This window comes from Eimeria mitis, genomic scaffold (genome assembly GCF_000499745.2).
Source record: "Eimeria mitis Houghton genomic scaffold, Emh_scaff10, whole genome shotgun sequence".
NCBI classification, from domain to species: domain Eukaryota; phylum Apicomplexa; class Conoidasida; order Eucoccidiorida; family Eimeriidae; genus Eimeria; species Eimeria mitis.
In genome coordinates this window covers 55,073-77,590 of record NW_024011352.1, presented here as the reverse complement: position 1 = coordinate 77,590, position 22,518 = coordinate 55,073, and the positions used below count along the sequence as shown (strand labels likewise).

General features: G+C 51.9%; 3 protein-coding genes across 3 annotated transcripts; 2 read left to right on the top strand and 1 right to left on the bottom strand.

The window, feature by feature from the left end:
• Window positions 1–175: 175 nt before the first annotated feature.
• On the top strand, window positions 176–4,329 carry EMH_0006240 (uncharacterized protein; the record flags this gene model as incomplete). The annotated part of the gene is made up of 10 exons (XM_038022036.1): window positions 176–959; window positions 1,091–1,172; window positions 1,496–1,548; window positions 1,931–2,101; window positions 2,282–2,374; window positions 2,536–2,747; window positions 2,908–3,006; window positions 3,206–3,271; window positions 3,398–3,589; window positions 3,820–4,329. 10 exons carry the CDS (start codon window positions 176–178, stop codon window positions 4,327–4,329), a joined length of 2,262 nt encoding a protein of 753 aa, XP_037877890.1.
• Window positions 4,330–6,362: 2,033 nt separating this feature from the next.
• On the top strand, window positions 6,363–13,784 carry EMH_0006130 (tubulin delta chain, putative; the record flags this gene model as incomplete). The annotated part of the gene is made up of 7 exons (XM_038022035.1): window positions 6,363–6,731; window positions 7,038–9,009; window positions 11,710–12,135; window positions 12,342–12,501; window positions 12,650–13,349; window positions 13,434–13,522; window positions 13,637–13,784. The coding sequence occupies 7 exons, from the start codon at window positions 6,363–6,365 to the stop codon at window positions 13,782–13,784; spliced, it is 3,864 nt and encodes a 1,287-aa protein (XP_037877889.1).
• Window positions 13,785–14,735: 951 nt separating this feature from the next.
• EMH_0006020 (RRM domain-containing protein, putative) lies at window positions 14,736–21,814 on the bottom strand (the record flags this gene model as incomplete). The annotated part of the gene is made up of 25 exons (XM_038022034.1): window positions 14,736–14,772; window positions 15,026–15,114; window positions 15,290–15,348; window positions 15,473–15,929; window positions 16,034–16,195; window positions 16,373–16,567; window positions 16,723–16,868; window positions 17,056–17,294; window positions 17,604–17,690; window positions 17,956–17,994; window positions 18,197–18,280; window positions 18,499–18,550; window positions 18,687–18,738; window positions 18,901–18,984; window positions 19,176–19,273; window positions 19,398–19,459; window positions 19,611–19,668; window positions 19,923–20,064; window positions 20,347–20,433; window positions 20,645–20,688; window positions 20,798–20,869; window positions 20,999–21,026; window positions 21,322–21,371; window positions 21,582–21,675; window positions 21,785–21,814. 25 exons carry the CDS (start codon window positions 21,812–21,814, stop codon window positions 14,736–14,738), a joined length of 2,547 nt encoding a protein of 848 aa, XP_037877888.1.
• Between the last annotated feature and the right edge of the window lie 704 nt (window positions 21,815–22,518).

Sequence of the window (22,518 nt, the reverse complement as noted above, 5' to 3'; positions counted from 1 at the left end):
ATGGTAGAGAATCGGTTCCTTTGATTTCATTTGGCTATGTATTTTGGTGTGTCACGATCCTGTCACGAGCATAGCAGTCATAAGCAGCTGCAGGCTTGCTGCATTAACTCCTCGCATTGGACGTTCCCTGCAATAAAAGGGCGGCTTCACATAGTTAGCCGCCTCACAGTCAGGCATGCCTCCCCTAATGCAAGGACCCGTCGACTTGGATTCATCAGGAGGCGAAGATGGGCCGGTCGGCTCACGTATTGGCTCGCAAGGGCCCGGCTCCCCCTCTCTTCCATTGGCTACAAGCGGCGACATGGGAAATCTAACTCCTGAGCCCAATGATAAAGCTAATTTCGCTCACATCGCAAGGGAAGATATGGAAGATGCTCAGAGCGAAGGAACCCCTCCTGGAACGCTTGCGCTTCTCGAGCAGATCCGAGCTAGGCGACTGGCACGGGACAGTAGAATGTGGGACGTAGAAGATGCCGAGTTAGAAGCTGCTCAGTTGAGAGAAGTGGCGTTGCCCATTAGCCACGGCTCTTCTGACTCTGAAGATTCTTCGTCGACCGATTTCGGACTACTTTGTCCAGTAAGAAGGGCGCCAAGTTCCATAGAATTTGATAACATAAGCTCTGTACCCTACCACGCCCAATACAAGCGAGTCGTTGAGCAGGAAGAAGATGCGGAAATGGAACGGCTTCTGCAGCAGTTGGATCAGGAACAGCAGGCTATCCATGATTTGGCGGTGGCTCAACGCTACCAGCTAATGCAAGAGCAAATTGCCGTGATTCAGAAGCAACTTGGGCGCGGAGACGCCAAGATTCCTGATCTCGAGTGGCTAATGGCCAATGACCCCGAAAACAATCATGAATTAGATGATATCATGGCGGCGTTCGCCGCGAGAGACGATGACCTCCCGCAAGAGGCTCCAGAAGAACCAGAAATTCCGCTGACGTGCAGGAATATTTTTTGTCGGTGCCCGTGGAGGGGTGACATGAAAAAAGATGAGAAAGCGTTAGCTGCTGCACATTACACGGTGACAAGAATGTAGACGGACTCCTATATATGTGGCGTGCGGGCATTTCTACTTTTTGTACTGCAGATGCTTGCCGATTATTCCGTGCTTTAACTCAGCATCCGGTGGGCACTGATATTCTGCCCGTTGGGGATGCCTCTATTTATCGGTTAGTCCCTGGACGTTCCATACAACTCCATAAAAACTTAAGCAGAGCTTTTACAGTAGCGTACCTTGATATCTGAAGAGGCCGAGTGCTCCTCAGCACATAACTCTACGTTACAGTCGAACCCATTGAACTCGGCGGCTCACTGATTATAGCGATCAGGGTTTGGTGTGGCGGGATTTAGCTAGTGCGAATAGGCACCTTAGCGCAAACCATTACGTATCAACCGAAACTATTGATGTAACTGCATTCCTCCCAACTGAAACAATGCATTCATTATCTCTTCATTACTTAACGCTTCTATGGACTCGCGTTTATCTGTGCAGGCGTTATCATGAGTTTGTGCTCGGTGAAGAGGAGGCAGAGGGTGGTGAAACTGGTAACATGCCGGCAAATCCGTTCAATATAATAGAAAATTGAAACTCGACGAGGCTATCAGGGTAGTAGCAGTAATTCAGACATGGAATAGTGGGCTATGCCTGCCCCTAAGCTGCCATAATGGCTGTAGTGTGGCCACATAAAATAGTGTACCTGTTGTGTAACACTCTGCAGCTTGCGTGGTTGAGCTGCTTTCTCTTTACTTTCGTTGTTACCTTGATCCTTCTCGGCCTTGCGCTTGTCCTTGTTCAAGAGCTGAAAGGTCAGTGTCTAAACACTGAAACTAGTTTTTGGCTGCTGTGAGACTGATTAGGAGCTCACAAGAAGCAAATACTCCCTTTACATATTATGGTCAGTTGAGCCTTTCTAAAAATTCCGCGCAGTGGGAACTTGCATTTTCGACGCAGCAATTGATGTCAGCATCTCCGATGAACTACTCCCGCCTGGACTCGATTCGGATGAGGGATCCGGGATGTGGTCGAATCCATACAATATTTTTACAACTACCTCCTGTGGGCCTTTCGGCATCCGCGTGAAGGTCGAACACTCCAGTAGTGGGGCAGCGTTGCCACATCCGACGGGGCTTTCGTAAATTCAATAAGCTGAAGAGAGCCGTAGAGAGCCGGTTCTGGCCAGACACTAGCAGCACTGCCGTAAAGTCCAAAAGAACATCGGGCTGGACTTCCAAGCAAGTAAGAAACTCCACATTGAATATATGCGGGGGTTGAATGCAGAAACGCATGTTTTAAACGAAGAAGTCTTTGGTACCGTTGCCTTTATTGGACTTTCAAGGGCAAATACCTGGGATATTATGGGATTACTAGATTGTAAGTCCTTTCCTGCGCAGCAACTACATCGATTGCCTTCCAAACTTTGTGGATTTGGCTCAAGCATAGTATCGTGTAAGGCAAGCGCTTTCCAGGAATGTGCCTTGTTCCAATAGATTCAGACATTGATGCGCTGTACCTGATTGCTTTGCAAATGTCAGTGGCGTATGAACATGACTTCGACGCCATAGCCATTACGCCACCGGGGCACGGAAATACAACGCAGGTGGAGGACGAGGGCGGGGGCTTCTGGAGTTCATCAAATTTCCTCAAACACGCGCTGGAGTCATGCTTGGGTGTTTCCTTGGCAAGGACAGTTGTAGTGTCCCACAGCAACTTCGTAACTCGCAAGTACTTTCTTCCTTTTTTGATGGTGCGGCTGCCGACTAAGAATATCCGCACCGCGTCGAGATATCTCAATGCTAAGCAAAAGCCGAAAACCGTCAGCTTCTAAAGTGCGTAGATGATGGGACCTCGAAAAGTCCGCCTGCTGGCAGACCTTTTAAATAAACGCCTGGTTTGTATGTGCTCAGTCCGACATTGCCCTGGGTTTCGTTCTCTTTGACAGCTCTGTCGGTACGGATTGGATGGATGAATATGACACAGACGTTAATGACCACAAATTCTACCAAGTCAGGACAAAACACTTTCGAGTAAGTCCGACCCAACACCAATATGCGTGCAATGTGCTTAACGGTGCACGACGAATACGTTTTGACTTGTCTACGGCTTCTTCGCAGTCCACTCAAGTGACAGTGCCTAGGCTGCGGCTGGTTGAAATTTGCACACCTGTTTATCATAGCCCATGAAATCTGTGCTGTTGTATTTTAGTATGTTGGAAAACGACGTCTAGCCGGTGTTGACAGCATCATTCACTCTCTGGAAACAAAGAGAGAGGTCGGTGATGTAGCACGCATTCTTCCCAAAGACAACAGATCGAAGCTAGCCTGCGCCTTGGACAGCTCTCAGGAGCAATGCTGAGTGGTACATTAGTTTGAGAGCAAACTTCTCTACTCCATTCAGGATTTTAATGGGGGAAATCAACTGGGTGGCAGAATGTCTGTTCCGAGCGAGGGGCTGCAGCTGGCAAAACCACGTGTACTTGCCGCGACGTCACTGAAAGGTTACTGCCGGGCTGAACCTGAGGGCGCAGACGACGCTTTCCCAACTAATAGCACTCTCGGTCCATTCGACTTTTTCCCCGGAAAGTACAAGGTGAAGGCTTTAAACAGCATGCCATGATCTAAAAATCCATTTTGTGCACTGGAAACTGTCATCCCCCGTATTGTGAGCCGACATACATTAATGTTTTCCTTCCTCATGGTTCGAAACCCCGTCAGAACATGGTGGCCGAGAACAATAGGCTGGAAGCAAGCACATACGGAGCCTTCACTTAGCGATTGTTGGTTGTCTACTCTGCTGCTGCTTACTTTGCCCTGTACCAGATGCCAGGTTGGGATACTGCACGAAAGCGCTTCCGTGAGACTCCGTTGGACGCTCCGGCTGACGAAGGAATGGAAGGCCGACTAGTAAGCAGCGAGTACTTCGATCCGCTACGCATAGCTCTTGTTGAGTTTCTTGAAGACCTGAAGAGCCTTTCGCTAGGAGGGAAGCTACAGGTAGAGCAACCGCGCCCTCTTCGGTACAACAACAGGCAAACTGAGTATGACAAATCGAGGGAGCACACTACTACGATCGACCCAATGACGGTTTACTGTGTACAAGAGTCGGCCGCTTCTGTACAACCAACCCGTTCGAGCGATCCAAATGAGGCCCCTCCAGTGCATCTAGTTGATCCAGAGAAGTACTGGCTCCAGAAAAAGGCGCAAACACTGCGCAGCACCTCCACCACCACAGCGTCCCCTTCTTCGACTGCGAAAAAATTGACACCGGTTAAACATTTGGAGTTTCACCTTCCCTCGTTGGGATCCATACTCAGCAACTGGGTGCCCTAAAAATTTACGCGTGGAACTCAATCATCTGCACTACGGCTGCACCTCGCTGCAGCAGCAAGCCGTAAAAGGCTCTAGCTGCTGTAGAACCTTCTGTCCGTTGCATAATTACAACTATGTCGCTTAGGGAATTTTTTTTTGTCTCGTGGCCACCAAGTGCTGCTTGCCTCGGCGAAGTTCTCGCGGCACGGATGAAGTTCCACAGCTAGCTGGTTTGAAAATATCCCTCTCACTGCAGTGATTCGGCAGTTGTTTGTGAAAAGAGTAGATCAACCGCCTTATTCACAACATTTTCCAGAAGCGTAGCCCTCATGCGGTTCCTCATAACGAGTGCAAGTCTGCCAAATCAATATTCTGGATGATCGACATCCCCCGCTCCTCCCGCTCCTCCCGTGAATACTTGGTTTCCAAGTATTTTTTGGGACGTTCGGTGATTTGAAAGCGCCAAAGTGTCCCGAGGCCGCACACAGCAGTTTACCGGCGAGACAATTATTAATATGTAGCGCCCAGCTTTGCAGCTTCGGCCGGGCGGTGGAAGCGGCGGAAAATGAACACAGAGATGCACAACAAGCTAGTAATGTACCTGCGCCTGGGAGCCTAGAAGTACGGCAACATACGTGTCCTTTTGAGATCACCTCCGCTACAAATTCCTTCTCTTACCATACCTGCACTCTCCTCTGGCCTGTGGCGGCTGCAAAAGGAGCGGGGCTAGGCGGCAGCTACACAACCGATGAGCTGCATCTGCAGCAGGCGATCCCTTACACCTTTCACAAGAACCGGTGAAAGGACATGTATGCAGGTTCCTTGGATGAGATACACTGCACGATACACTGCAGGGACTAGGGCTAAACGCAAAGACCCAAGCACACAGCTGCAGCCGTAGCCCGTGTTTTCGACGCGGCCCTACCTGGAGCAATCAAAGTTGCAGCTGGAAGCTCTCACTTGCAGCGTACGGCAAACAGACTAGTGAAGGAGGAACAAATCGGTCGCGCACTTTTCTTGAAGGGGAGCGCATGCATGAATAGGAGGCGATTCACATTTTCCTCCGAGCACCTGGCTTCTTAAAGAAAGGCCTAAATATGCTTAAACAACAAACGCTTTCCAAGTTTACGTCATCATTTATTGCATGTTGATGGTTTCCCGTGGATCTGGAAGCTTAAGCTCTCCGACGGAGAGCGAGGCGCCGTTACCCGAGCTTGGGCTTTTGGCGCAGCGTGTGAATACGTCTTTCTGTGGTTATCCAGGAGCAAGGCCAAGCCTACAACCGCAGTTCCCATTTGGCACTCCAAATATGCCTAATTTATGGCATTTTTGGAGGATGGGATGGTCCCCTGCTCCTCCAGTAACCAATGAGGTCACCTGTTGGAGATCTCGCGGTGCTGCTCCTTGGGCAACTAAGCCTTGGTGCTCAGTTGCCCAAGGATCTACGTGGTAATCACTGAACTACGACTTTACAGGAAGGTTTGCTCCACTTTTTCACCGGGTAGGCCGATGGTCCGTGGAACCTTGTCCTCGTTACCGAAGAGCACGACCGCCCAGCCCCGGTGCGCACTGCTCGCCTATCCAGAAGGGCAAGCTATGCAGGCTGAAAACAGGAAGCTTTAGGAAAATACAGCCTCAAGAGTTTAGACTCCTTTTTGTTAAACAAGGTTCCACTCTCCTTTGCCTGGAAAGACGGTCGAGGCACAACATCGCACCGGCGGGGGGGTGCTTGAGTAGAGCACCGCCGAGCAGAAACTATGGCAGGGCGGGTGAATGCTAACGGACTGCCCACTCCTGATAAAGGTGTCAATTTTAGACAGCGATAGTAATCCTTGGCAAGACAAAGGCTCTACGGCCTATAACTTGCATTTCTCCTTAAAGCCACTGTATTACCAGTACAAATACGGGAGGCTGCAACTCGCGCTGCCACTAGGCCTCCTAGCGGGTCCAACTTAGTATTGTCTGTTTCACCAAGCTTTGGCGTAAGGTCAGCATAGGATCTATAGTTGCACTTTAGCAGCGGCTGAAAGGGATTCTTGATAAGTGCAGACCGAATGGAAGAACCCAACCGCCGAGCCTCAGCTGAGGCTTCCAGTGGAGATGTCGCGAATGGGCAGTCAGCTAGTGAAGATGCAGCAAAAGAAGAACTGTACATTGGAGATGCAGTCAGTGAACAAAAGCGTGACATAGGGGGGCAGCCCGAGGGGCCAAAAAATCTGAGTCCTCCACTTTCTGGGCAGCAGGCACCTAAGGAGGAACTACACCCCCAGCATCCTTTGCCTTCTAGTGGACATGTGCAAGACGCAGTTGTATGCATGAATCCAGGAGAAGCTGTTGAGGAAATTAGCGACACTGGGCTCACAACTGCTCGCGCCGAAGAGCTTCGGGCAGTCTTCGGGCCAAATGCTGTGAAGCCCAAACAGGTGAAGCACTGCGGAGCTACACGAGCACCAAGAAAACCTTTACCACCCCTAAATAGCACAGTGGTTTACAAAACACTATAGCACATAAGTGTGCTTCCCACAGGCATCCGGGTAGCGCATTCCTGCACGGTAACTGAAGTCCTGTTGCCCTAGTTGCCAGCCCGCCATCAACTCCGGACGTCAGCTCAGGAAGCACGTGCCATCTCGACTGTAGGGTTGACTTTGCGGAGTGCCAAAACATGCATTATGTCAATTGGAAGTTCCGCCTTAGTTGTTGCACTCGGTGACGTGGTTTCCTGCTTGCAGATTCCCGAGTGGCGGAAGGTCTTGCAGCGCTACTTCCGCGTGACACCAATCTTGCTATTGGTAGCGTCACTGTTGTCGGTTTGCGTCGAAGTGGATGGAAGGCGAGATTGGTTGTCGTTCGGCTTGCTCGTATTTCTTTGCAACGTGATGGTTTGGGCAGACTACCTGGGTGAACGGTCGGCTTCTGATGCAATCAGCGCCGTTGAGAAGCTGGCAGCAGTGGAATGCAGCGCCAAGCGTGACGGATCGTATGCACCTCTCAACGTCGTCGACTTAGTGCCGGGTGACGTCATTTGGCTTAAGGCAGGGATGGTGGTCCCGGCGGACGGCGTTTTCATCCCTCATCACAAGTTCATTTGCGTGGATGAGTCTGCACTTACTGGAGAATCATTACCGATTAGGAAATACAGAGGTTCCGAGCTGCTTAGTGGCTCTGTGGTGCAACGTGGAGAGGGGGAGATGCTAGTCCAAAGAACAGGAGTGAACTCATTCTACGGCAAAACTATAGCGCTTCTCGCTCGCGCAGAATCGAAAGGCCACTTACGCACAATTCTCGACGCGGCTGCAAAGGTGCTGACATGGACTGCTGTGGGCTTTGCTGTTTTTCTGATCCTGTGGGAGAGATTCCACCCAGTTTGGGTAGAGAACAGCAACGGAAACGTTAACGTGGGCATCCTCTTCAAGCGCGCCTTCACGTTGATAGCTGCTGTTATACCTGCCGCTATGCCCGTGGTCACCACGACGGTACTCGCTGTGGGGGCAGTAGCCATGAGCAAAGAGCACGCGGTGGTATCGAGGCTTTCCGCCATAGAGGAAGCCGCTGGAGTTGAAATTCTGTGCACAGACAAGACTGGTACCCTCACGCTCAACGTGTTAAGTTTGTCTCGAGAAGAGATTTGCGTAGAGGACGGTTTCAACGCCGACCAGGTATTGGTCTATGCTTCCCTTGCAGCAACTCTAACCGATCCTGATGCCCTTGATGCTGCTATCAACGCAGCTGTAGATATGGGGGCACGGCAGCAGTTTGAAGTGCTGGACTATACGCCATTCAACCCGGTGGACAAGCGTGCCAATAGTATAGTGCGTTCAAAAGATGGTGAAGTCATACTGGTAACAAAAGGGGCTCCTCACGTCATCAGCGAGCTGGTCTGTGCACCAGACGACACAGAGACACAGCAACGTCTCAAAGCAATAATCGAAGAAAAGGCCAGAAGAGGACTACGTACGCTGGGTGTCGCTATCAAGCCACTGGATAGCGATGCTATCACGAATCTTGATGATGTATCGGAAACTAGCGCCAGAATTACATGGAGCTTGGTCGGCTTTTTGAGTCTTTTAGATCCGCCGAGACCTGACACCAAGGATACATTGGAGCGCTCGAAAAGTATGGGAGTCAGCGTTAAGATGCTCACAGGAGACCAGCAAGCGATTGCTGCAGAAACAGCCAGGTTACTAGGTCTCGGAGACAACATATCTGGGCCTGAGATATTCAGGTCAAGACCAAAAGGCCTCGAAAGCGATGTAGCTTTTCGCGAGTATATTAGCGCTGTAGATGGTTTTTCTGGAGTATACCCTGAGCATAAATTCGAAATCGTTGACAACCTTCAGCAAGGGGGCTGTCTCGTGGCCATGACAGGGGATGGAGTCAATGATGCACCTGCCCTGAAGCGAGCAACTGTAGGGATAGCGGTCAGTGGTGCAACAGAAGCCGCACGCGCTGCCGCCGATATCATTCTGCTGGAGCCCGGTCTATCCAGCATCATAACAGTTTTCAGCTTGTCAAGGCAAATATTCAAGCGGATCGAAGCCTATATAACCTTCCGTATTCACGGAAGTTTTATGACCCTGCTGTTCTGGTGGGGGTGTGTTGTGATTTTTGACTATGAATTTCCCACTTGGGTGCTTGTCCTTGTTGCAATCATCAATGACTTTGTGCTTATGAGCTGCTCCCGAGATAACGTCCCATCATCCAGTAAGCCACTTATCTGGTCAATGCTCCAGGTTTCAACGATAGCATTACTGACGGCAACGCTCATGGCTGTGTGTATGCTACTGTACATCTTCCTGTCCGACCCAAAGTATGGCGTGAACTGGTGGGATGCGTTTGGCTTGGAAAGATTCGAATCTTCCCATCTTGTTACAACAGGTAGGATGCCACAAAGCCTCCAGACCACCTCCGGAATCTGGCTTTTATTCACTTTGTGCATTCAAGTTAGTTTCCATAGCTGCCGGACCCATCGCTTTGCACTAATGTACGGCCGTGAGAACCGCATCCCTTCCATAGTTGTCCTTACGCCGCAAATTCTCGCCATAATATTGACATTGTTCCTCTCCGTTTACTGGAAGTACGAATGGAGGATTTCTTCGGGACCACGAATGATAGGTATTTCATGGGGACATGCAGGAATTACGATTTTGTGGGGTCTAATATGGTTCGTGCTCATCGATGCATGCAAAGTGATCTATTGCCAGTACTTGTGGCCTCATATCGCTGGGATGGAAAGGGCCTTGAGGCCTAGCACCGGAAAAGTAACACCTGAGGAGCAGCAGCTAAGAGGGAAGGTGCGTCTTGCACTGAAAACTATGGAAGAGCAGCGCAGGAAGAGTTCCCAAGCGTGGCAGCGGCAGAGACAAGTCGTTTTGGAATCTTTGCGTCGTCAAAACTCAAATAAAGGAGGGCAAAAGAACCAAACAACAAAAGGTGGAGGCGTCAATTCTTCCAGGGCTCAAAGACTGTCGTCGATTCGACGAGTCCAGCGCCGAACTCAAGCAGGAGGAAGGTCTTTCAAAAGGCAAGGTTTCGACCAGAAGCAGAAAAGCAGCAGTCAATAATGTAGACATGAGTAGCTGACAGGATGTTACAGCAACACTTTAGCACTGTCATAAGGCTGTTTAGAGACTGAAAGAGCAAGTTGCCATTTTCAACTTCCCCTGTTGAGCATAGCGAGCTGCAGCGCTCTTTCATGGACTATATTAAATGCCGCCAAGAGTTCCGCCTCGCTAGCCTGCTGTTTAGCCACATGGATTTTCCGTTCGCGGGTAATGCAATATGGTTGGTATCCTGGCAGCGCAAACACTACTGCCATTAAAGTGCACTGGTCAATGCGTGTTAGTGGGGTTTGTTCCACACCCCGCGCCACCCGCCAGCCCTACTTGGGGCCGCAACTGACCTGAGTACTAGGCACAGGTTCGTGTGTTACTTTTAAATGAATTTCTGCTGAATCAACAGCCTAAATACAACTTGGGACTGCGATACTGAACCGCCCCGGTGCGTAACCCAACCAACTGAAGGTCCGCCCTTAGGCTGTCGAAAATGAAGCGAACTAGGTGAAGGCCGCCATACTAGGCTAGTAGTTGCGTTTTTAGTTTGTTACCACCAAAAGGGTCACATCGCGGTTCAGTGGGCTACGCCGATTTCGGCTGATACGTGTGATTCCCTTCTTGACTACGACAGGCGCACACCCGTCTCTATTCACTAAAGACACTGAAACATGAGTTAAAAAGCATAAAATGTGTTCTTGAAGAACTCAAGTCTCTAAATGAAAGGAAATTATCTGGCGTTTCCAGCGTGCGAATTTCCGTCGGCCTCGGCAGTGCCAGTGCCAGCCCTAAGGCCGAGGCCGAGCCGCTTCCGCTGCGCACCTCAGGCCAGCAGCAATGTTTCATGGTGTTATTTATGCCCAATTGTACATTAATTGCCCTTATTCTGAGTTATACAATCTTCGAAGCTTTTTCTTTCCTGACATTGCAGTGCTGCGCGCTGCACGCGCTGACTGCACGAAGACTTGTGCATTGTCGGTCGCGCCTGATCAAACAGAGATCCTTACAAAACCTCCGCGAGAAACTAAAGGCTGAGGAATAAACGTTTCGCAGGAGATGCGAACCAGTTGGATCGCTCTAGGGTGTGGGGTCGACTCAAAGGGTGGCGCATCCCTATGCTGCAGTTGAAACCGGACAGGCCGAGGAACATTTTTTAATGCTCCCCGTCAATTTCGTCATTGGAACTCCCTCAGGTGTTTGTGGTAGCACTTAAACGGTTCCCTTAACTACCTACTTGCGCATAGCAGCCTGGCCGCGATCGCCCAGCTCGTGCACAATCACCGTCGAGGCCACCGCCGGTGCACGCCGGCCCTGTTGGGTCTGAGGGCATCACCCGTCCGTAATACTTTGCCTACAGTTGCTCTCTAGTTCTAACACACACGGCGGTGTGGTGATGATCCTCTTTTGATGGGGGATATCCACAGGAACGTTATGTTAGTGCTGCGTCTCTAAAAAGGCAACAGAAACGCAACCGTTTCAGGGCGCAAGCATCTAGAATGAAGTTTGCATTCAGGGGCACTTCATTGATCTTTTAAGCTCTATTTACATAGACCAAATTGGCAAGCCACATGCCGACTCGCGCGGACACAAGAGCCCTACGTCAACAGCAAGTCGACGAAGCATCACATACACATCTCTACTAGCAGGGCCGCATTTACCCTGCCTCTAGAGCTCTCTTGGTGGGGAGCCAGCAAACGAAACGTTCGGGCATCTGGCCCTCCATAACAGCAGGTGGCCTGCGGCAGAGAGTCACATGCGCCCCATTCTGAGCCGAATATGAGTACTCTCGTGGTGATGGTGGGCGGATGCGGCAACTACCTTGGAAGCGAGTTGTTTACTGTCCTCCATGCAGAGCTTGGGCGAGCAGCATCTGTTGGGGATAGCACCACTGTCGACTCTTTGAGCCGGCGGTTCTTCACAGATGACGTTCCCGCAGCGTGTGGGAACTTTCGAAAGGCCCGCAGCCTCCTTATTGATATGGAAGCTAAAACAGTCCAAAACTGTCTCCTTCGTCAGCCCATGCCAATCAACGGGAAGGGTAAGGGGAACTGCCACACGAAGAGAGCCACTCCCAAGTTCAGTACAGACCAAACAGAGGCAGGCTGGTTTTGGGATCCGAAATTTGCGTACTGGCAGCAAGGAGGCTCCGGCAACAACTGGGCCCTTGGCCACGAAATTCAGGGACCTTCTAACCGTGATAACATGGAACGCCTTCTTCTGGGTCTTGCTGAGGAAGCAGACAGTGTCAGTTCCATTATGGTGCTCCACTCGTTGGCTGGTGAGCATTACAAGAGCGCCAGGCTCTTCCATCCAACGTCACATCTGCGTTCAGTATTTAACACGATTTTTGGCAAGTTTAGATGCCAAATGTTAGCGTGCTTCTATGCTTTAGTCTGGAAGGATGTCATTGATCTGTCACCCCCATTCTCAGCCTACCGCTATCACTGGTAGACCGCCCGCATTTTCCGTGTATCCTGGATTTAGGAGGGACCGGTTCCGGGGTCGGCTCGTACCTGACGGAGTTATGTGCTGATTTGCTTCCGGCAAGCTGCATCGCGAACTGTTGCGTGTGGCCTTTTGACGCCGAGGTTTCGACTCAAGCCTTCAACACTGTTCTTTCGCTTGCGTCTCTTCAAAAAAACAGGTACTTTGCGCTAATCTGGTTTGCCTCTCCCACAATTCAGGCTTACCAAGATACAAGTGGCTTCTGCTTCTTTTCCCTTCTCTATAACGCGTAACTGCTGCTGATGCCGAGGCTCGCGAGGCACTGTTGTGTTACATGGGATTCTCAGCGACGGTATCTTCATTTTTGAAAACGCCAGATGCGCTAAGATCTTGCAGAGGCACGCAAGCTCAAGCACTACATCAACGGCAACGTGCCTGTCTGAAATCAATCGCTGCATTGCACGGGACCTTGTAGGTTGCTGCCTTCTTCCGTCCTCCCCATGGGCCCCTCAGAACAAGGGCCCTTCACTAATCTCATCTGGGCAGTCAAATGGGCTTAAAAGTCAACAACCGGCTCCCTGGGCTACTACTCAAGCGCAATTTGATGGAGATGCAACTGCGGCGCTTCGCTGTACCTTACGAGACGTACTGATGGCAGCGGCACCCCATCCAGCCTTCAAGCTGCTGACGTGTCGCTACCTTCCCCAGAACTTCCTGGCGGAGCCGAACAATCGCCGCCTTGCGCCGTACACCTTCGCATCCTTGGTACATAGGCTTGAACGCATGTTTGCCAGAGCAGATACTTTGGACCTTCTTGCCCCTCCCAGTCCCTCAGCACCGTCCAGTTACCGAAAAGCACACTATGCCGTCACACAGCAGAAGAACAGGGGTAGTCCTCAACATGGAAAGGCAATAGACGACGTTCACCCAAACGTTGCTGTTGGGGCGCAACTGTGCATGAGGGGGCCAGCAGTCCGCTCCATTGAAGGCGACCCTACCGCCGCCTGCAAGATTCCCTTGTGGTCTTGCGCAGTCAGGCCCGTTCAGGTGAGGAAGTCTTACAGATTAGCTGCCTTCACCTTGTGTTCCAAAGCAGAAGTGTTCCCTGTTGTAACTCCCTTTTGGATGCAGATGTCTGTTCATCCCTTTGCTACCAACGGGGAGCCCTACAGCATGGGTCTGACCACAAGCTGCCGCACGCCTTTTCCAGCGTTACGGAGGTGAGAGAGAGCGCACCCATATCGTAATATAAGTTCAGCCTAGGTCATAGTGATCCCACGGGATTGCTGCAAAGTGGGGCAGCGGCGGTGCCGTTGTTGTGCTTGCGGTCGCAGCACTTTGCAGCTGGGCATGGATATGTTGCATGCCGGCGCCTTCGTGCACCACTACGAGGAATTTGGCGTGGGGGTTGAGGAGTTGCAGGTCGCTGTGGAGCAGCTGCAAGAAATTGCGGATGCCTACTCCGCCCTTCGTCCTGGTTGACGTCAGGCGACTTTCCGTCTCTCATTCTCAGTATCTGGAAGCTTCGGCTTAAGAAGGCGCAAGCAGAGGCCTTACTTGCCTATATACTATTTGAAGAATATATGACGGCTGGAAAAACAGCGGGAATCTAGGCTCACCTGTGTAAACACTAAAACTATCGGGAGAAAGCACAACGCGTATATAGGTGTGTGCTTCACAATTTTTTGAAGTTGACAACATGCAAATATCCAAGACACGCTCCAGTAGATAATCGAAATCTAGTGAATCCGTCCTCCGGTGGAAGCGCTCAGCTTCATATTTTCCAGCGAGCGTTGTCTTCTCAGGTGCAGGGAAGTCACCAACAAAACAATATGCGCTGGGGAACAACAACAGTTATATTGCGAGCTCCGTGCCGCCCGTACTCAGCTTCGTCAGTCCGGCCCCTGTCTCCTTCGTTGAGGAGGCAGTGAACTAACACGAAAAGGAGCATGGTGGAGCTACGGATGCATCGTCTTCTAACCTGGTAGAGTTTAGAACACTACAAGTGACACGGGGTGATGACAACTGCCGCGGCTTCCAAGGAAACGAAGTGCTGTATGCGGTTCGAGGTCGGGCTACACGGCCTCATTTAGGCATGCCTCATCGAGGCTGGCTTGCGTCACACACTGCCTGCCTATCAACTACGGCCCGTCGTCGCTGCAGAGCAATGTTTGAGGCGATGAAGCAGTAGCCGCTTGTTCCCATTTGGCAAGACGAACATGAAACTCAAAAAGAATAGACGAAGACAAAACCAGTTTGCTGTTTTTCACACTCAAGAGGCGGAGTCAATTTCACTGAACTCACGATTCCCCGCTGCACGTTGCAGCATCGAGACGTGAAAACGCGTGCGGCTTGCGCTGCTCCTTCACACTTCACAGGAAGGGAGCGCACGCGTCAAATTAGAGTCTCTATATACCAGGGTATCTGCTGTTACTATTGAGCGCTCGAGCTTTCGCTGTGGTTGCTCTTCCTGAACGCACGCAAAGTGCACAGCACAGGCAGCCCTAAAGTAAATATCGAACTTTGAGGCCAACGGCGGAGTAATCAGCTCACTCGTGCGTCCTACGCCGGTGTCACCGTGCAGTGCTACGGCTAACGTTTTTGCTATCGCCGCAGGAGTTGGCGGTACCCTGACCCCAGCTCTTGCCTTGTTAGATAGATCAACAATGCGCTCACTCTGACTACACAATATACGTGTCTGTAGATATTTCTGCAAGACTCACGCCTTCTTGCGACTGCTGTGGGGGGAACTACTTCGGTCACGGCTCTTCGCCGTTTTTCGCTTGGCCGTCTCTTCTGTGGTCTTCTGCTCCTGCAGCAAAGTAAAGGGCAAGCCATAGTGAGCTGCTTGCCTTTCTGCAAAACCCAGCACGGCGTCGGCTACCTCATCCCGTGCAGGCAGTCCCAATTAAGAGCCTTTGACTTTTGAACCGCTAGTGCTTGGTGCCGCCGATTGGCGTATTAGTATAAGTGAACGAGCTTCTAACCTCAAGGAGCTTTTGTCTGAGAGCGTCGCAGCGGCTGGCGATTTCATCCTTAGAAACACCTGGGACGCATAAAGCACTCTATTCGCCACCTCCTGCAGCCCCGCAAGTCTACCTCGACTATCTCCTCGGTATGCGTGTTGGGGGAGCACGCACACTGTATCTAGCTGCTGGCTATCTACCTACGGGGATAGTCAGTGTCAAAGTCACTGGGCGCTGAAGGCACGTCAGACTCACTCTGATCTTCAAGCTGCACCTGCAGCTCGGTGACCTTCAGCTCGATCGCCCGCATGCGCTCTCTGTCAGACTCCCGGGCCTCTTGCGACTCCGCCGTTGCTGCCGCTGTCGCTGCTGATGCACCGGCGCCTTCGTCTTCCTCCTGCTGCTGCTGCGGTTGCTCCTCCTCTTCCCTCTCAAACACAAAAATGTCTGAGGCTTCGCTTGCCACGTCGTCTTGCTGCTGCTGCTCCTCAGCCGTCTGCTTCGCGCCACCATCTTGTGCACCAGTGGATCCCTCAGGTACTTCAGTAGTTGGTACGGCCTCCTGTGTAACCGCCGCAGCTGCAGCAGCAGCTGCTGCTTGACGCTCTGCTGCCGCAGCAGCCTGAGCCTCCAGGAGCACGTCGAGCGGCACCTCTGCAGCCTGAAACATGGCAGGGACGGATACAAGAGGAGACGCAAGTTTTCCGGAAAGCACTACAGCACCGGTAGCAGGGCCTGTGGAAGTGGTAGCAAGAGCAACTGTACCTCTTGCTTTAGCTTCCAGTATAGCTCCTGTCTCGCCAGCTGCAAGACCTGCTTCTGGCGCCTTTCGCTGCTGCTGCTGCTGCTGCTGCGAGAAGGCAACACGCCCAGCCCCCGTTGCTGGCAGAGCCTGTCTAGCTGGTACCGGTCGAGTAGCAACCATTCCTGCGAGGAAAAAGCATACAACGCCCCGCGTCTAGCACCCCGTGTCGCTCCTAATATATAAGCGGCATGACTCCATAAGCCTAAACCACGCTAACAGAAGCGCCCGGACAAAAAAGCGCTGCTGGTGGCGCAACAATAGCAGTAGCAGCAACAGTAGCAGCAACTAAATCCTCCTACCATTGCAGCAGGTCGCAGCCAAAGGGGGAACTGCGCGATGAGGGGCCGCAGGTTTTCGGCCAAAGGCTCTCCGTCCAGCTGAGGGTCTGCGAGCTCGAGTGCAGCAGCCTCACATTTTGCTGCTGCTGCTGCTGCTGCTTCGGGATCCAGAATTGTTGCTGTTATGTCGCGGCCGCAAAGCGTGGCCTCGATGCCCTAAAGCCATGCCGTATCACCGCAAGAAACAGCTGATGATGTGTTTCAGCAGCAGTAGCATACGAAGCAACGGCATCAACCGAAAAACGCAATGCAGTTAAAGAGACAGCAAATGGAAAAGTAGGCAACAAGCAGCCAGCGGACGCCTGGCTGACCCTAAGAAACGCAGGCGGATATACGCCCCAGGCCTCCCACAGCTTTGTCATCTTGTAGAGAGCCCTCTCGACTCCCTGCCACTGCTCCTGTTGGGTTCGCGGGCTAGCCCCCCCAGCACCTACGCCCAACCGGAGGTCTTCTAGCACTGAGGCAAGGATTCAACGCAGCAGCAACAATAGCAGCAGCCTATTCCGCGTGAATGCACAGCGGCTACTTCTGGTGCCGTGTATAGCGTTGCATATGGGGTACGTCGTGCTCATCTCGTGTCCCTGTGAAGTCATCATGGCCAAGGGGCACCTGTATGCATGGAGGGCTGGGACACGGATGCATACCTTTGCTCCAGCGGTCTGCAATGAAGGGTAAGTGCTTCTCTAAGTGATGTCGGTAGGTCCAGGCATGAGCCGTCTGCGCGCTGGAGTTAGCCAACAAATCCGACAGGAGATACATGCGCGCCAACCGCATCGTCAGGGCCGTGTCTGGCAGTGTCAGCGACTCCGTCAGACAGCTGCACACCTCCGCGCTGCTGCTCCCGTGCGACATGCAAAAGGACATCGCCGTGCATATCGATGCCCTGCCACAATGTACAAAGTCAATGCCCCCAACCATCTCCTACCTGTTGCTGCTGCCCCAACACACCGACATGCGGGAAAGACTGCTCAACATGAAACTTCCCACCACGAGTCGGACACTCTTTGTCTTATTATTAATAGGTCTACTATTGATAGCTGTCAAGTGGTGCTCTTTACATAGGGGTTTTGCACACACTTATCTTGTGCATCCAGAAGTACACTGCTCTACCTGCTTCTGATGTTATCTCTTACACATTATATACTTGCACGCAAACAGACGAAAAACGTGGCACCCCCTGAAATAACCTTACCTATCCCGCGTTATGTTGCGCAGCAGCTCCTCCAGCTCCTCTCGGTCTGCTGCACTCAGCCGTTCGCCCCCACGGGCAGCTGCCCGGCTACGCGAAGCAGACGCACAATACCCAGTTAAATTCCATTCACAACACCGCTCATGTGCACGCAGTAGCATCATCAGCATTGGCAGCAGCCGCACAGGCGACCCTGCAGAAGCAAGGCCTGCTCGGAGAATCTACAACGGAAGGAGAGCACCAATGTACTAATAGAATGCACTGGAAGCGAGGAGTAGCAAAAGCTGAAGGCACGAGCTCCGGCAGACAGCAGCAGCAATAGTTGCAGCCCCAGCACCCTGCGTTTGTCGCTCACAGACTCCGTTCCTCTGCTGCCTCTGCCTTCTTCCTAGCCCTAAAAGACACAAGTATATGAAACCACATGACGAGATTTAAAATTTACGCCGCTAACGCACCTCAGTAGATGCGTGTAGCTGCTGCATGAGCTGCTGCTGGGCAGCGGTCGGTGCCACTTCACTGCCTGTGCAAGCAGCTGCAACAGCAGCAGACGAATGGCTTACGGCTGCTGGAAGTGCTTCTCAGGTGGCGGTGCCCACCGCCTGCCGCCCGAGTAGATGTAAAAAGGCTCGAGGCGCCATGCCTTCAGAGTGTCTCCCTGACCGAAGGCGTACACACGCCACCTAAGGACGCACACCCGCCGACCAGAAAGCGGCAACGCGAGAATATCCACAAACCACGCGGAACTAAAACATGCGGGAAGCACAGATAGCAGAACGCATGCGAGAAACTTTCATACAGCACGCGCCTCGTCCACGTATGTTGCGGCTACAAATAAGACACAACCAGCAGCATAGTTCGGGAGCCGCTTTGAGATGTTGGGATGGCATGAGGTACGGACCTGTAGTAAATGTTGTCCGGCGAATCCTTTTCATAGAGGAAACTGAGACGGCCTGCATGCACACAGAACCCTGCACCCGAACTCTCAGCCATCGTACCCAAATCCTGTAACCCACATGGCTCAACTGGAGGCAACTTTCAGGCTACACAGGGGAAAATTAAGCGCTAAACTTAAAACCTCAACCCCACCGCTTTCTGGAGGAAACTTCTCCATGACTTGCTGCTCAAAGACATGCCCTTCCTGCAGCAGCACCCAATGCAACCAGCCCATGCGTTCTTTGAGCCCAGTTGGTGCAGCAGCAGCAAAACTCTACGAATCAACAGCGGACAATGCCACGAAGGCGAAGCGGCATCAGTGGCATCTGAAGCAACAGTATCAGCAACGGCAGCAGCGGCGGCGTACCTCAGCTACGTATTTCGCCAGCAGGTCAATCATCATCTTGACTTTGCGGTCCTTAGGCACCTGCACCTCGACCAACTCCGCTTCCTGCAGGCACAGCAAAAACGGCTTCACTCTAAAGAATAAGCCGCAGAGACCTTTCAAGAGTCACCGAAACACACTGTACGCATCTGGAACGCATGAATGTACACGCGAATACCTGCAATCACGCGCAATCCCATATGTGCATACACGCAAACACGCCAACATGCATTCAAGCAACCTGACTTGATGCTTACAGGAGGCGGGGGAGGCGTTGGAGTCGCTGCTGGGACCTCTGCGGTAAAGTTCGTTGGGGGAGATGGAGAAAAGCCCGTGGAAGGGAATGGAGAGTCCGCTGAGACCATAAAACCAAAAAAACCGCTGCATGCATACATTTGACTAGAGTAACGCTAGAACAACCGTTCAGAAACCTAAACCCTACGCTCTATCCCCCTTTTTCAATTCAAGCCTTCGCTCACAGAAGCCGCTGCTCATGCCAGTGGGAGTGGCGCCGAATGACGGGCGTAATGCTTTCCCCCACCTGCAAGCAGACGCAGAGAGCCGTATAACCTCGGCGTTAAGCCCCATAACTAATTCATAAATACAACCATCCACGCTCGCAAAGCGAACTCGTAGGCACCAATACAGAGAAATACACCCTAAACCCTACGCTCTAGACGCTGCCTGCCTACCCAATGCGGATGACCATTCCATAGAAAGACTTTCCGTCCAGGCTGTTCTTCGCAGACTCTGCGGATTAGAGAAAGCAATGAAAAATGATGCAGTTTTAATTGACAAAAAGGGCATTCATACAAATGCTTGTGAGTGCACATATATGAGAGCCCCTGAGACACTTCTAGCGAACAAGCAAAGAAAGTGTTCGCACTAAAGCTTGGCGGGTGCACGAATGTCAGGAATCCCCAGGGTTTTTCCGTTTGAGTTGCTCTGGTACGTTCACTTCGAAATCCGGGATTGCGTTAATACGGATAGGGCTTAGGGTTTACCAGCTTGGGGCCTGGTTTCAAACGAAACGAATCCGCAGTTCCTGTTGCGGCGTTTTTCTTCTTCTGTTCGCGGATACATAATCTTTACGCTGGTAATGACCCCATGCTTCCCGAACTGCTGACAGAGAAACTCCTCAGTTATCTGCATGCACGCATGCGTGTATGCAAAACCGGGAGCCCTAGACTCCAAAAAAAGATGCATGCACGGACAAATGCTAAGCGCTAAGCATGCGTGAATGCCCATATAAAGGCAACCAAAGGGCTCCCTTTGACTACGCCACTCGCTACAACGCGTCAGCCACAGCCTTTCTCAAGCATGGAGCATCACTACTTCTATCTGACTACTGCTTTAATCCAGATGGAGCTGTATTTATTCCCTAGCCCCTTGGTTATCTTAAGGCTCTACTATGCAGTGTACAGTCACCTCAGGCGATAAATTCCCCAGATACAAATTCGTTGAGCTCTCCTTCTCTAAGTCGATCGGGGGGGCCCCGCGGGGCCTCGTAGCGTTCTGCAGCAACATACCCCAAGCCGTAGACCCTAAACCCTAAACCTTTCGCAAACGCCGGAAGACCCCAAATCCTCAACCGCTTTAACTGGGCCCAACCCCCTACAGCAATAAATCTGAAGCCCTAGACCGGCGCTCCAGCGTGTAGGAGCAGCAGCATCACCAGCAAAAGGAACAGCAAAAGTACAGAAATTGCCCCTCCATCATAACTTACCTCGAGTGCCGCTATTTGGAAGCGAAGGGCGCATCGTTCTTCCTCTGAGCAGGACAAAAAAACAAGTCAAGGTGCTGCAGGAGGAGCAACAACCAGCCACAGCAGTAACAGCAGCACCCAGTAGCAGCACCAGCAGCAGGAACGGCCAATCACCTGTACGGGAGAGGTTTAGCCTTTCGTAGAGTCGCCGCTTCTGGCCCTGCAATTCCTGACGCTTTTTAATCTCTGAGTAAAACGCAGCACCAAACGCTGGAGCCTAAATCTTAAATTTCCAACCGCTCAATGCAGCATGCGATACCGCTAAATCTAAAATTTACACGGGAAACCCAAGCCCTAACCCCCTACACCGTAAACCATAAGCCCTGAGAATGAATCCAAACTCCTAGAGCATAAACCCTAATTCCTAACCTTCGAGAAAAGAGTCTATCTCCCGCTTCTGTCCAGGGCGCCCTGGCATGCGTTTGGGGGCAGGGGACTGGGTGCTGCNGCTGCAGCCGCCTCCGCCGACTTGGGGGCATTATTAGGAACCCACAAAGAACCCTAATTCAGAGAAAGAGCAGCAGCAACACACGGACTCCGCTTCAGCCCGCGACAAGGCCCCGCAGGAACATCCAGATACAGCCCGAGATGATGCAGGCCTAAACTCCTAACGCTAGTTCATAAGCCCTTAAGCCTACCTTTTTGCTGTCGACGGCAATCTGGCCTGAGCCCGCGTTCATCACTCCTCCTACGAGCAAGCAGCGCCAAACCCAAAGCCCCAGAACCGTAAACTCTAAACACTTACTCCCGAACCATCACTCCTAAACCATAACCCGTAGTCTCTAAACTGTGAACATGAGACCCTACGCCAGCAGCCTCAAGCCGCAGCCTCAAACCCAACCCAACCGTAATTCCTAGCCTAAACCCGTAAGCCCGCGACAGCATGTACGGAGATCACCTCTGACAAAGGTTTTGTCCGCAGAAGGGTCCTCCGGCTGAAATGTCTTGAGGAACTCCTGATACACCCGAGCCGTTTCGGGATCCCCTCCTCCCTGCAAGGCAAACCCGCAGCATGAACACAAACACTCTGCCACGCCAAGCCCAATTTAAGCAGCCGAAGCCTCCTGCGCATACAGCCCAAGAAAGAAAGCCCTTGCTTACTCCTCTACGTCCGCCCTTACGCTCCGACATACTGCCTCCTGCTGCTGCTGTGACTACTGCTGCTGCTGTAACGGGCCATCAGTCCACAGGACGGAGCAGGGCGCTGAGGCTAGCAGGTACAGAAAGCCTCGCCCTCCCTATTCTCAAGCTGTGTACAGAGGCAGTGTAAAAAGAATAGCGAATGCCTGCAGCAGCCCTTCCTTATGACCCCCGTTGCTGCTGGTGCTGCTGCTGCGGCGGCTGCTATCGCGCCCGCTCAAGATGTTACTGCTGCCGCTGCTGGCACAACTGCAGTCGACAAGCAAGCGCAGGATCGTGTGAAAGTGCCAAAACTAAGGCTAAAACTAGACCAAGCACATACAGAAAAACAGATAAAGATCTGGGGCCGCAGTGCTGGTCCTGGGGAAGGTCAGGGCTTGGGCCCCCCAGATAGCTCTAAATAATGCCCTGTGGCCGTTCCGATATTTTTGCTCTTGCTTGCAAGCACCTGATTTAGAAATGAATGAAAGAACCAAATTCATGCGAAAACAAGGCCATTCCACAAAGGCAGCCCCGCTGATGCTCTGCATGCGCCTACCGGGCCTACCAGCATAGCCCCAGACAGAGGCCTTTGATATGAAGACAGATTATATCAACCTATATTGTGGAGTTGCATTTGTTGGCACTCATTTTAGTTGACTAACTATCTCCTTCGGCCTGTCCATACACCTCAACTCATTTCCGCATACACCAAA